The following is a 15073-nucleotide window of genomic DNA, read 5'->3' on the forward strand; positions in this document are numbered from 1 at the left end:
CAGCCTCTCAAGCCTGGAGGTATTTTTCTTCATAATTTTTTTTCAAGAAAACTCCACTATTTCTGGTACATTCACACCTCTCTTCCCTAAACGGTTCATCCAAACCCAAGGTAACTCTCCCTACAGGCTAAAAGCCCTCTTGCTCTGCTGTAACCCCTCTCCTGCACAACTGAAACATTACCAGAGGAGATGTGGCTGCCCCTGAATCCCTGGAAGTGTTCCAGGCCAGGTTGGATGGGGCTTGGAGTAACCTGGGCTACTGTGTGGAAGGTGTCCCTGCTTTCAGGTCCCTCCCAAATCAAACCATTCTGTGGTTCAGAAGGTTACCCATTTTGAACCCTCACAGAATCCCACACCTCCCTCCCACACTGCTGTTCTGGTCCTGGCAGCATCTTCAACCTCCCCTGCAGAAGTGCCAGTGGAAGAGTTTTCTGCCAGGGGATCCCAATTTACACCCAGGCTGGGTTGAGCCTACACTGCCACCCTATTTATTGGCTTTGCTCTCATTTTCAGGATGTGTTTCTGTAAAAAGCACTAAAAACAAGCTGCAGATGATGTTCCATCAGTGGTTAAATGTGTGACCTCTCCCTAGAGAGTCTGAAGAAAACAAGGAAAGCTGGATTTTCACCAACAGGGAGCTGCAAGGGAACTGGGACAGCACCTGCTTCAACAGGCTCGAGAGTTCTCTGGGAGGAAAAGGGAGTTTAGGAAACACAGGAAGCCCTTAAAATCCGGGAGACAAAGGGATGGGAGCTCAGACTGCACATCCCTGCAGTCTCCACTCCCAGGCTGGCAGCACTTCTTTTACCCACGGAAACAACAAGGCAAGGGACGATACAGCTGAGCAAAGAGAGGCCTTCAAATATAGCCTGGGGATGGAGCATTCAGAGGAGAAGAGTTCTGTACCCATCCTGAACAGCTCATCTGCCAGCAGGCAAAGGTGTGGGGACATTCACCCAGTGGAAAACTGCACAGAAACTCTAAATGGGAATTATTTTGGCAGCCTGTTAGGTTGGAAGCTGCTGTTAACTCAGTCATCCTGCAGGATGGAGCATTTTTGGTGTCAGATCAGACAGGCAAGTGGCTGTTCCCTTGTCCCTCCAGCTGGGCATGCAGGGGTTAACAGGGATGTGCTGAAACCCCTTGGAGAGGAGCAGCAATTTCTAGTTTTGCATTAAAACCCATCTAATTTGCAGCAAGTGTTTGATGTTCAGGTGCTACACCTGCAAAAACAATCTCCTTTGTGCCTGTTTACTTTCAAGGCCCTCAGCGCTCTCCAGCTTCCACCTGGAGTTTTTTTCTTGGGATGCTCTCCTGCCAGAGGAGCAGCAATTCCCCTCCCACTTGACCATGGCTTTTATGCTGGGTAACACAGCATAAAAGGAAAACACGGCAGGAAAGAAAAAAGCAATAAAAGGTGGGAAAAAAAAAAAAAAAAGAAAAAAAAAAAAGGATTATTGGAGGAGCAACCTGCAGGCTCCCAGCGCTGGGGAGAGGGAAACACCTTTGTCACCACCTTGCTGGTGTCACCGAGCCCTCCCAGGGGTGGGGACAGGCCTGAAATGAGGAGGGGGGGTGATCCCCAGGCACCTTTGACGTCGCAGAGCGCGGTTTCAGCAAAACCCTCGCCCAGGTCGATGAGCGTCCCCTCGGACTTGCACCGCGGGAGCCCTCCCGAGTTGGCCGCCCGGATCCTCTGCGCTGCCATCTCCGCTCCTGGCGGGCACTACATGGCCATGGCCCCTCTGCCGGCGATGGGGACCCCGGTGTCACCTCGGGGAACCAGCCTGAGGGAGAGAGACAAAGGCCAGGGTGTTAGAAAGGCGCCGGGTGCCCCCACACGCTGATCCCGTGCTGCCGATACAGGAGAGCCTGTCCCGTCCTCCTTAAACCATTGTGGAGCACAACCCGGATGCTCCCAGGAACCACAGCACTGCCTACGGACCCCTGGGGAGCAAGGACAGCCTGGTCCTGCACGAGGCTGGACACAACCCCATGTGAAGCAGCCCGCTGGCCTTTAGGAGTTTTTTTGGGAATACGCTGCTCCCAGCATTGTGAATTGGTCCTTCTCCCCACTTCCCAAGCATTTGCAGGTTGCTGTAACACAATTATAGAACCACCGAGCACTCTGCTGCTGTGGGAGCATGGAAGACCCACAGGACTGGGCTTCTTCCCTGTTCAAATGGGTCACATCCCTCTCTCCCACTGCAGCATCTCCTAGAATGTGGAGTGGCTCTTCCCACTTGCTCCCCGTATCTCTCCCCTCACCCAACCAGGCAGAGCAACAATCCCTTCCTGCACCAAATACAATAAAAATAAAGGAAAAATAAAATTTTTCCTCCTTTTTTTTCCAGAAGCACTTGCAAAAACACTTCCAGAGCCCCTGTGGAAGAGCAGCTGCATCAGCCCGCTGGAGCCGAGAGGAAAACGAGCCCGTTCCCACAGGACACTCCGACCACCAACGTCGTGGCTGATGCAAGCATGGGCAAGAGCTCCCCTGACGTCACCCGTGTCCTCTGGAGCTGGGACAGTGGCCAGATGGGCCAGGACAAGCAGGGAAGGCTGAAGGCACGGCTGGAGCACAGCTGAGCCATGAGTTACTACTCCAGGTTTGCACCAGGCAGGAGGGATGCTGTCCACGTACCTGGGATCATCCTGGAAATTCTGGATTCAGCCCCTCCCTCCTGCTCCCTCACAGCTGCCACAAAACTCCAGCCTGGCTGCAAAACACCAGCAGGCCTTAACCATTAAAGTTTTAATTAAAAGTTATATCCAAATCCCTTGTTTTACAAAGGGATTTTCATCCACTGCTAATGCTGTTCTTCCTTTCTCCCCCTCCCATGCTTTTTTTTTTTTTTCCTTCTTTTCCCCCCTTTGCTTGAAAAATGAAATCCAACAGAAAACAACAGCCAGACCCAAATTCCTTAGGTGGGAATACAGAGCTGATGTCTCCTCCAGCACTGTGAGGGGGAACAGCAAGTCCTGAAGGATTTGATGCCCTTTTCTGGAATGCAGCAAGAGGAAATTTGCAGGGGAGAGCCTAAGCAGGAGATACTCCAGCCTGTTTGAAATGCTTCCCAAGCCATCCCCAGGGCTGGTATGCCAGGAATGTGGCTGGCTGGAAGGGATGCACCAGGCTGCAGCCAGAAAAGGGAAGGGAGAACTTGTGTGCAAACATTTCCCCTTCAAGGAGAGCCTCCCCTCCTGTCGGGTCCTGCTGGGAGCAATCCAAGGGGAAAGGGTTTGGCAGGGAATAAACACAGGGAAACCAGGCTTTGAGTCAAGGCTGAGCTTATCAGAGCTGGGACAGGTAAGAGAGGGGACCTGGAGCTGCTGCCAGGGGCAGGACAAAAGAATAAGCAGGAATAAGCAGCAGGAAGCTCCAGCAGGAAGCGAGGAAGGGAGGAAGGATGCTCCCCTTGGCTGGCACCATTCACCATCCACCCATTAATGCTATTTGGGAGTGCAGCTTTAAAGACCCCAAACACACAGCGCCTCCCTCCAGAGACCCCACACCTCACCGATTTTGGCAATTCTTGTACACAATGCTGTTAAAAAAAAAATAAAATCAAACCGCTGCGGCATCCCAAAATTCCCCCCCCTGCTTGGGCAGCTCTGCACAAAGTAGGAAAAAAAACCAAGTGTAAGCCACAAATATCTTTTGAAACACCTGCCTGCTGGTCCAGCATCAAATGAATTTTATATTAATTATGGCAGCTCCAGCCCTGACATATCCACAAGCCTGGAATGTGCAGGGATGCTCCCCCTCCCTCTATTTACATAAGGAGATGGGAAGCTTCCTGCTAAAGGTCTCTGACAGATGTGGCTGTGTGGAGAAACAGCTGGAAAAATCCCCTCTGCATGGAACCCTGAGGCCTCAAAAGGAATCTACACACAAACGAGAGATAATGGAAAGGTATTTCCTCTCCTGACAGCAGCATCCTGGCTCTGTCTGTCCCTCCTGGATGCAGGGATGCACCCACTGAAGGACGGGGGCCAGGCCCCCCACGGCTGGGTTTGGGATGAGAGCCCTGTTTTGGAGCTGGGGATGGACCCAAAATGCTTCTGAATGCAGAGGTAACCAGCAACCCTCGAATTCAGGCTGTGTGAGGATAAAAGGGTTAAGTGGGGGGGAAACAAAGGGTGGAAGGGGCAAGATTTGTTTAGAAATCGCCGAGACAATGGTCTGCAAACTCCTCTGAAAGCGCTTTAAATTTAGCCTGGGGTTAAATATAGACCAGGGAAAAACCCAGCCCCATCTGTTTACCCAAAGCCACAAACAGCATCCAAAATGAATGGTGGGGGGAAGGAAACCAGTGGGCGACCAGAGCACACCCTGACAGCGCCAGCAGCTCCTCAAAGACACCCACACCTGCTTTTCACGCTGCTTTTTCCCCTCCTATGAGGGACAGAGAATGCTGCAGGGTCAAATCCAGCCCTAGGAGCCAGGGGGACGTGCTGCCTGCTTCCCCCATCCCAACAAATCCAGCTGCCTGCATCAGGGCCCCACAGAGGTTACGTTTTTCTTTCCCAAATCCTAAGCAGGCTTTGCTGGGAGCTGGAGAAAGCTTTAGGGCAGCCCCAGTGAGCAGATTTCCATGGGTACATCCTCACAGCTTCCTGGCACGGATGGTGCTGCCCCTGGATTTAGCTCTCCCTGGGGAGCCCGGTCAGTGCCCCTGTGGAAGGGAAGAACCTTTTCCTAAAACCCAACCTAAACATGCTCCAGCTGCTCCCTCAGGTCCCACCAGGCACGGTGCAGCAGCAGGTCTGGGGCTGGTGACAGTGTCACGTCTACTAAAAAAAACCAAAAAAACACACACACTAAAACTTCACTAAAAACAAAACCAAATTTTTCCTGCAGCACTTGAAACGCACAGCATTCAGCATCCCAGCTGCAGCATCAGTGGCGTGGAAAAGGTTAAAAATAACTTCTGCAAAATGTCTGGTACAACTTATCCCAGAAATCCAACCGGGGAGCCCACCAAGACCTCCTGGCACAGGCAGAGCCCCGTCCTCCCCAGCTCCAGCCATCATTCCAAGCTCATCCCGGTGGGATTATGGGATGGACCCACCTCTGGCTGGACGCTGAGCTATCAAAGACACACCACGGGCACCCAGCCATGCTGGACAGGGAAAAGCAATCCCAGGAAAAATACCAAACCCACGTCCTGGAGCAAAGAAAGGCAATAAAACCACGGGAACACCCAAGAGCGCACAGCCTGAGGGTGGGAAGCAGCATCTGCTGCTGGCCAATGGAAGGTCCTCTCCAACAAGCACTGACTGTGCTGCAGGTGGGAGAGGACCCCTCCAGGAGCCTCAGTGAGGGGAAATCCCTGGCTGCCAAGAATTTGGGCTGATAAGAGCCAGCAGGGCTGGCAGGGCTGGGCGGTACCAAGCACCGGCAGGGCTGGAGATGGAGCCAGGTCCTTCCAGGTGCAGCCAAGGAGCTGCCAGCAGCAAAGAGAGCAGTGCACATCCCTGCCCACGCCACATTCCCAGCCCTCCCTGGAGCTGCAGGGTCCATCCCACCAGGGCACGTCCATGTCCATGGGAAGCACAAGGAACAGGAGCTGCCGTGACACAAGACTGGTCAACTCTGCCATAACGACCACCCTGCACCCCTGTTTTCCCTGGAAAATTCATTGAAAGCCTCACAAGACTGGGGTGCAAGCTCAGGGGAAATCTCCCACCGTACCCTAGGCCACAAACTGAAAATTGGGGAAAAAAAAAAAAGGAGCTTCCAATCAATTCCTCATCATCTTCTCCTCCACAGCAGAGCCAAGATCAACTCCAGGCACTTGCTGCTTTATGGCTTTTAATTTGCTTTTTCTTTCTCCAAAGTTGAGTCCTCTGGCTCTTCTACAAACATAGAAGTGTTTTTGGAGGTTTCTTTTAAAAACAGTCGGCTTTGCTTGGACATGAGCAACTTTAAACTTCTTCTAGGGAGGAATTCATGTCCCAGAGCCACAGCGCTCCCCACAACGCTTGTCCCACACAATGAATTTACTGCCAATGTTGCTCTTATCAATCACAAAACCCCAAGCAACTCAAATCCATGGGAGCAGATGGAGAAGAGACCCCCTCCACACCCCAGGGACACCCCAGCCCTGAGGGAGCTGCTCAGGGAGTGCCAGATGACACCAACCCACTTCAAGGTGCAAGGTCCTACAAAAGAAGATGTAAAAAGCCCCAGAGTGACCAAAACTTCCAAATTTTAGTAAACAACCTGCTTTAGGAACTTGGTTGTGCCCTGTGAATTCTTCACCTTCAAGATCTCCCTCATGGCTATGACACAACACAACGCTGGCCCTTGCTCCACAGGCTTCTCTCCAGTGGAAAATGATCCCACCAGCTCAGAATTCCCTCCTTTTCCCATGCTTGTACTGACAGATCTTCAGGCAGGTGAAAAAACACAATGTCCTTGAAACTAGCAACTTAAATTCAGCCTAAAAACCAGCACGGCCCCACGCAGGTCCTCTGTAGCCTCCTGCGAGGCTGGGAAGGCTTTGGAAGCGGCCGGTGGCAGGGAACAGATCAGCCTGTGGCTCATCTCCCGGTGATCCAGGTGTCTTCCATGAGCCTTGCTGGAGGGGATGGGTGGGGAAGAGCTGGCTGCTGTTGAGATTTTCCCCTCAGAAGGTCGGCCCGAGCGTTCTCCAAGCCTGATGCCAGCCATGCCCATCAGTGATTCCTGACCCCGCTGCCTCTCTCTTATCTCCTCCTCCTCCTCCACCGCTGAAGCCAACGCTTTCATCTTCCAAAAAAAAAAAAAGAAAAAACCCACCCAAGCCAAGCAAAGATAAAACCACCCCTTAAGACAACACCAAACACCAGCTCTTTGTACCAGAAAGAACACCCTGGTGTGAACTCACACGTCTGTCCCAGCACGAGCCTCCCGGGAGCTGCCAGGAGCACAACATACGGCGCTTTTAGTCCCTTTTCCAGCAAACAAGAAGGGACTTGTGGAAGCATCGGGACCTCCCATCCCTCCTGCAGCACCCTCACGTCCCAGGGGTTTGTTGTGGAGCCCATTCCCACCATGTGATGTGGGAACGGCTGCACCCAGCGCGGCGGCAGCGGAGCCCGGCCCCGCGCCGCGCCGTGCCCTGTGCTTCCCTGCCAAGCCCCACAGAAAAATCCTGCCCTCGAGCTCCAGCTTGGCTCAGCTCCTGCTGCCAGGCAAGGGCAAGCCAAGCATGGCCAGTTTGATGGAGAAGGGAGGGGAATGAAGGCCATTTTGGCTGCGTGCGTGCTGGTGCCTGGTGTCCGTCACGGCCTCCCTGCTGGGGGTGCCATCCTCCACAGGCAAAGCAGGATGGGAGAGCTTCCTTTGATAGCAGCCACTCTGGAGCACGAGTTCCCCCTGGATATCCATCACCAGCTACATGAGACTCAAATATAAATTAGTCTTGAGGGTGGGAAAAGGGAGTTTTCCCTGCAGGACCTCCTGCTGGTGCCCAGCACTGATGCCATGGCAGAGGAGGGTCCTGGAGATGCAGGTACCACCCTCGAGCATCCACAGCAACCTCAAAGCCCACCCCAAATCCCTGAAAACAGTGCTGGTGTGGCACAGGTTTAAAGAACCTGGAAGTGCTGGAGGTGCTGCACAGGGCAGGAGGCGTTGTGAGGTTTGCAGGGACACAAAAAAGTTTTTCCTGGGACAACAGCCCAGGTCCTCCCGCTCCACAGCGACAAAACCATCACATGCACGCCCACCCTGGTAACAGGGGGAAGCAAAGAAAGTCAGACTTGCTTCCAGGGTTTCAACACTACCACGGGCTGCAAGACCAGCCAGGCCCTCAGGCATTCCCAAAAAAGCCAAGGCAGAGGGATGTCAGCAGTGGGAGAATCCTCAGTGCAACGGATGCTGCCGGAATGCCGGCTCGGAGAGCGAGGCGCTCCCCAAGAGCGGATTCCTGCGCTCCTCAGAGCCAGTTAAAAACCCAGAGGTGGTGTCTGCCCAAACATCTCTTGGTGAAGCAGTGAGATCAAAGGAGACCTCAGTGGGGACCATCCTGCAGCCTCGCCTGGACCTCTTGCCCAGGGGAGGCTTGGTCAGTGTTTCCCTGAACCCACAGACATTTTTGTCTCCACAGTGTCCTACAGCAAGGAACTGCACAGATGGGCTGGAAGGCAATGGAAAACTCATCTCTACCAGGAACAGGCTCTTGTCTGATGTCCACCAGCCCTCATATCAGAAGAGGCAGAGTTCAGTCCTGGTCCATCCTGCCCCTGCTTCTGCCCAATGTTCTTCCAAGAGAAAAAAAAAAAACATTTCCTAATTCAGGCAGGGCACTCCCAAAGGTGTTCTGCCTTTTTAACAGGGAGCTGTGGATGGATGCTCCTCTGGCAGGGCAAGGAGTTGAATCCAGACAAGTCCCACGGGGACCAACAAAACCATGAAAACCCAAAGTCACATCCAGTGCTGTGCTCCCACAGGAGGTAAACATAAAAGCCATAAACTCAAGCTTTAAAACCCTTGGATGGAACAGGAGTCCAGGAGAGAACTGTCTTCCTCCAAACCCTCACAGCCCCTCCAAAGTCCTTCACAAGCCCAAGAGCTTGGCCAGCAGCCAAAGCAAGACTGCTCCTGAAGGATGCTTGGGGCCAAAAGCATGGATCAAACATCTCTCAAAGCCGGGAAACTCACATTTGAGCTGAATCAGGCAACAGCCCAAGCTCACACAGGCAATCGGTGGTGGAGGATAAATGAATCCCAGATTTCCAGAGCCACAAAAAGATACTTTTAAAGAAAAAGATCCTGCCAGAATCACCAGGACAATGCACACAGACACCACGATTACCCAAGAGATCTCAGGCCAACACCCACAAAGAGCAGAGTAAGGGAAACCACGGAAGTGAAAAGGAGGGGAAACAGCTTCTCACCCCTGTGGGTCCTGCAAGAACCATCTCATGATCACCCAAGGGGGGCCACTCAGCCCCTCCTCCCCATCTCAAATCAACCAGATCCAGGAAGCTTGAAGGCAAAAGGCACGAATTGAGAAAATCCTGGAAGCTTGAAGGCAAAAGGCACTAATTGAGAAAATCCTGGAGCAGCTTGCTATCGTCCCACCCTCCAGCCGCAGTCCCAGCAGCTTCCCCTTCCTCAGATAATTTGGATGCTAATTTGGCCTTCAAGAGCTGTCAAAACCCAAAGTCCCTGAACTGCTGAGCTTCCCCAAGAGGAGGTGATGACAGAGCTTTAACTGCATCAACACTTCAGAGCCCTGTCCCCATCACCCTTCACTGATTCTGCCCTTGCCTGACGGAGAGGAGCTGCTGCAACGCCACGTGCTCTCCTTGTTCCTGGCTGGAAAACCAGTCCCACCAGCATGACCAGAGAAGGGCAGGCACAAGAAAGTCACTCGTGCTGCTGGCTGGACAGGCTGCCACCACAGCTGGTGCGGAGAGGGCAACACAAAGCTCCAGAGATGAGCTGTAGACCACCAGAGACGAGGCAGCTCCCAGCAGGTCAACAGAGACAACTCCATGCAGCTCTCCCAGCCCAAGTACTCCACCAAGATTGATCCATCTCCAGGTATCCTCAGTCAGGAGGTCCATTTTTGGGAAAACAAGTGGTTTTGTTCCCAACTGGCCACCTGGAGACCAAGCAATGATCAATGAAACCTCTCTGGATTCCAAGAACTCATTCAAGCTGGGGCAAAACCACCCCTTGGTTTAATTTTCTAGCACATCTTCCTGATTAATCCATCACTGCCCTGCTGCTGGATTACAGGACACCCTCAGCTATGCTGAAAATGCTGACAGGAGCCAAAATCCTCCTTTCTTTCCTCTCTCTGAGCAGAAACAAACAGAATCAGCACATTGCAAAGAATTCCCTCAAAACAGCAGGGTTTTTTAAGCTCCTCTTTGGTAAACATTCTCAAACCAGATTGCCTGGGACACCTGGGTTTAAGCAGCTTAACCCTTTCCTGGAGCTGATGGTGTTTCCATGGGAAGGAAAGATGGGGGTTGGTCACATCATGGGATGCTCCATGTTTGACCCAATCTCATAAACCAGGGATTTCCATGTGAGAAAGAGGGCAGAGATACCCGGAGAGCAAACTCCCAGGTGATGATGCAAGTGGGAAGAGGATGTGAGGACAGATGAGAGAATCATGGAATGGCTTGGGTTGGAAAGGACCTTAAAGTTTGTCTCATGGGCAGGGACATCTTTTACTACCCCTGGGTGCTCCAAGCCCTGTCCAACCTGGCCTGGGACACTTCCAGGGATCCAGGGGCAGCCACAGCTGCTCTGGGCAACCTGTGCCAAGGCCTTGCCACCCTCACAGGGAAGATTTTCTTCTTAATATCTGATCTAAACCAACAAGAGCCTGGATTAGGACCTCAGGCTTGATCTCACCTGCAAACCCAGCCAGCTGCAGACCCATCCCAGAAAGTGTTCCTGCTTCCATCCAGAGCATGCTTTGAACACCACACCCATTACGTGGACACAAAGACCACGTGGCTCATTTTAGGTGGTTTTCAGCAGCACAAATCCTCACTTTAATTTTGCTTAGAGCTTCTCCAGGGGTGGGAATGAGCTTTCCAGGTGCAGACACCTACCTCTGGCAGCCAGGAGGGTGCCTGAGATGCACCAAAACTGGCTGCTGTTTATGCAACACAAGAGCAAACACCACGCATGCTTGTTTAATTAATTACCCCGAAATGAAAGCCCATCAGACTGCACAGAGACTCCGTGCAACCTGCAAATTAACTCAACCTGGGGCTGAGGGAGGTCAGACAGCATCCAAGCAGTGGCTCCAAGCGTTTTCCACAGCATCAGGAGTGCCATGAAGGGTAAAAAAACCCAAAACAACACCACCCACCTCCATCTGTCAGAGCTCCGGGGTTTTGTTGTTTCGGTCTCGCCAGGTTAAGAGCTGCTCAGTCCCATGACCATGGGTCAGATGGCTGATAAGAAACCAATTTCATCACTTTTAAGCCCCAAATGTTTATGGGCAGGCTTTATCTGCAAACAAAGACACGCACTTTGAACTGCAGCTTTGCGTCAGTTTAAGAACACGCGAGGCCTGTGCTGGGATTAACGCGGTCCCAAAGAGAGCCAAAGTCTCCTCTCTGCAGCCTCCACCCTGTGTGATGGCAAAGCTGCTTCTCTGGGCCTGGACACAACCCTTGGCAAAAAAATCAGCCATTTTGGGGATAGATGCTCGTTATTTAGCAAGATGCTCTGGCACAAAAATAGTAATTGATGCAAATCTGGCAAAAACCTTTGTTCGAAATTAACTCTCCTTGCTGGATGGAGCAGGGTTGAATCTCAAACACTTTTTTTTTTGGCAGCATTAGTCACCAGGCAAAATGAAAATGATGCCTGAAAGTCATCCTAGAGCCACGGCAGGTGGTTCCCTGCTCAAAGCAGAGCTTCATTGCTTGAGTGAAGTAACCTCCACAACTCTGCATTGCACTCGCAAGGACAAGACACCTCCCCCGTGTGCATCAGACACAGGAGTGTCCCTAAAAAAAGGGACAACTCCGAGCCACCACAGAGGGAACGTTTCCAGAGGACAAGTTATTCCCTCTCTGCTGGCCCCAAGAAGTCAGCCCCAGGCAAGGCTGGAAGGAGACAAACCTGCCCTGGCTTCTCTTGGCCCAAGAGGAACCTCAGAGCTTCCCTGCTGGAGCCCCAGAGCCACGTGCTCCATTCATTCCCACTGAGATTTCACAGAATCCCAGAAGGGTTCGGGTTGGAAGGGACCTTAAAACCCTTCTTTGCCCATCCATGGGCAAACAAACCTTCCACCAGACCAGGCTGCTCAATTCCCATATGTAAGACAGCACAGAACTAAATTCTGGGGTTTTGGAGCTTGAATTAGGGGTGAAGCGTTATCAACTGTGATAAGGGGGGTGGTCTTGGGCCAAATTAGAGGAAACAAGACAAAGCCACTGAGAGCCACACAGGGGACACATCAGACCCCAAAGCTTATCCTCTGTCTCGACAAGAACACCTCTTTTCAAAGAGCAAGGGCTAAACTGAGGTTAAAAATCCCCACGTGTCCCGGGACAGACCCTGGGTCAGCAGGCACATTCCCTGTGAGCAGCACAGAGCCCCCTCCATTTATGGATTCCTGTGGAAAACAGCTTCAGTCCCACCACCAGCTCTGCTCGGAGGCCGCTCTGACAACCACAGCGATGTGTTTTTCATTTCCAGACCCAAAACATGGGGCTGCAAGCAGCAGGCTCCTGGCTGGAGAAGACAAATCCATGGCACCTCCACCAACCTGCCCAGACACCACCTCCTGTTCTCAGCCCCTTCCACAGCAACATCAACATCCCAGATTATTTTTTTCCCTGTTAGGATCAAGCTCTTCCGTATCTCGTTGTTGGTCACATCCAGCAGATGTTGGTGCCAGTGATGGGACAGCCCTGCCAGGAGAAGCAGCACTGACTGAGAGCAACCCTGAGGAAAAGACCTGGAATTCCAGGGAATGGGAGATGATTTACAAGGGCCTGGAGGGATAGGACAAGGGGGAATGGCTTTAAACTGACAGAGATGGGATAGTGGGAAGGAATTCCTCCCCGTGAGGGTGGGGAGGCCCTGGCAGAGGTTGCCCAGAGCAGCTGTGGCTGCCCCTGGACCCAAGGCCAGGTTGGATGGGGCTTGGAGAACCTGGGATAGTGCAAAGTGTCCCTGCCCTGGAATGAGGTGAGCTTTCAGGTCCCTTCCAACCCAAACCATTCCCTGATTCCAAGCAGGACATAGCTAGAACTTTCCAGGAGCTGAGGATGCTCTCCAGCACAACCAGCTGATGGCCACATGCAGCCTGCAGGACTTTTCAGGGTCAGGCTGGAATTAGACACGCTCCTGATGAGGGAAAAAAACTCCCTAAATATCAAACCAATGCAGATGGACCTTTCTTTTTTTTTTTTTTTTTTTTTTTTAAATTAAAACTTGCTTGAAGTGCCACATAAAAGAAGTGAAATCCCAGGCACAGCTGACGCATCAGGAGAGATTTATATTTAGAAGAATGACTTAAGTACTCGATCAACAGGAACAAAATGGGAACTTTTTCAGCAGGGTCCAGAAGGAGGAAAGAAAACCAAAAGGGAGACAGCCACCACCACCCATTATTCCTTAGGGCAACATCCACTGGCATTTTAACCTCCCAACAACCCACTTTTTGCAGTGAATTCAGCTTTTTTTTTGGCCATGCATGATCCCAGTAAACAACATTTCCAGCCAGAACACATGATGTGCATCACAAGACAACTGGCACCAGTATTATTTTTAAACACCATCAGCTCCGCTTTTAACAGAACGACGGGAAATGTGTTATTACTCGAGCATAAAACAAATATATTGAGGTGATTAAAAAAAAAAAAAAGTAAAAAAAGCCATTCCCAAGTTTCACAGAGTGAAGATTTAGAGAGAGATAAAACAGAGTACCACCAGAAAAATATAATCCTTCAAAATCTGCCATTCCTCCTGCTGCATTTGTTCATCTGGGAGCTTTCAGTCCAAAAGTCAGAGCCCTGCTTAGCCGGATATCCGATCGTTTGCTGGGCCTCATCCCAAATTTCTCCAGCATTACTCACATATTCTTTGTGCAGGAAGAGGGATGAGGATTTTCTGGTGAAAGGCAGAAGTGAGGCAGAAGTGTTTGCAGCACTGTGGAGTGTGGGATTTCCATGGACAGGCTCAGACCTCTGCTTCCAAATGATTCCCATGCACAGAAGAAGAAAGAAATTAGGGAGATGCTGGGACTCTGCACTGTTTTGGAGCTGAGGATGAGCTGGGAGCTTTCCAGGCAGGAGCACTGGGCAGTGGATGCTCATCCCAAAGGAGGATGCTCTGCATCCTGGTAGTTCCCAGCAGCATCACCTCCCCTGCCAGCACTCCCACTGGGAATTACCCTCTGTCCCACTTTCACAAGCTCAATTGCCTTAAAGCAGGAATTACCTGCCCTTTCCCAGAGCAAAACACCTCCCCTTCCCTCTCCAAGCCAGGGGAGCATCTGATGCAGCATCACCACTCTGCGATCACAATCTCTTAAAAATGAGGCCCAACAGCAAATACTCCCACACTGGTTCATTTCCCCACCCCCACCAGGAGCTCTTTTGGAGTGATTTTAGAGCCCATTCTTGGAGACACGGGCACCACGACTGCAGGGACCACGCTGTAACCTTCCCACGGAGAAATACTGTGCCTCAGTTTCCCCGCACCATTCTCCAGTGGTATCCAAACCCCTCAGGACACACATTCCTCCCTTTTGCCCCAAGGATGCATCTCCATCTGCCAGCACTCAGGTTCCCAGCACAGCCAGGAAAACCAGCTTCCCTCGGGATGTCTGTAAGGCCAGGCTTCAAAACAGAGCCCAAGAGCAGAGCTGAGGGCAGGATGGAAGGGTCACAACGCAGACAGGGGGTTAAACACTCCCCCTTCCCAAATCCCTGCCCCAGGGCCCCGCATTCCTCTGCTCAAACAGCGTGCAGGGCATTCCTCTGCTCACTCTTTCCATGCCTGGCCGTGTCCTGGATGTGGTGGGTGTTTTAGGAGCTCCTGCTCTGCCCTGGCAGGAGCCTCAGGGATGTCCCGTGGCAGGGCCAGGTGCACAGCCTGGGTTGGAAACACCTCAAAGCCCATCTCATTCCCATGGGCAGGGACACCTTTGCACTATCCCAGGTTGCTCCAAGCCCCATCCAATCTCTCCTTGGACACTTCCAGGGATCCAGGGGCAGCCACAGCTTCTCCGGGTGCCAGGGCCTCCCCACCCTCACAGGGAAAAATTCCTTCCCAACATCCCATCTATCCCTGCCCTCTAAACCTGTGAGTTTAAAGCAATTCCTCCTTATCCTGTCACTCCATGCCCTTGTCAAACACCTCCCACGGCAGGTCCAGGAGCAGGGATGCTCTGGAGAGCACAGCACATCCCATGGGGATTTGGATGAGTCCCCGTGTCCTCCCCGTCACCGGGGTGGAGCTGCGACCTCGTTCCAGGGATCTCATTGGGCTCTGCAGGAGCCCAGATGGACCATCTGGCTAATTGAGTTAATTAAAGCATTTTTCAGCAGCGATTAACTTTCAGGCAGCTCTCCCTGAGGAGCAGGGGCC

At 52.1% G+C, this 15073-nt stretch overlaps 1 protein-coding gene across 2 annotated transcripts in view; it reads right to left on the reverse strand.

Annotated features, from left to right (window-relative positions):
* Positions 1–15073, reverse strand: part of SH3BP4 (SH3 domain binding protein 4) — a 33742-nt gene that overhangs the window by 10211 nt on the left and 8458 nt on the right. The window contains exons 1-2 of one of the 2 annotated variants that reach the window (XM_053948025.1): positions 10833–10866; positions 1591–1787 (exon numbers count right to left, since the gene is read on the reverse strand). In XM_053948025.1, the coding sequence (XP_053804000.1) occupies positions 1591–1708 (118 nt within the window). In that variant the 5' untranslated portion in view covers positions 1709–1787; positions 10833–10866. Of the gene's footprint in view, positions 1–1590; positions 1788–10832; positions 10867–15073 lie in introns of those variants that run through there. The other variant, XM_053948024.1, reaches the window with a different exon arrangement.

The sequence above is a fragment of the Vidua chalybeata genome, chromosome 7 (assembly GCF_026979565.1).
Source record: "Vidua chalybeata isolate OUT-0048 chromosome 7, bVidCha1 merged haplotype, whole genome shotgun sequence".
Taxonomy (NCBI): Eukaryota; Metazoa; Chordata; class Aves; order Passeriformes; family Viduidae; genus Vidua; species Vidua chalybeata.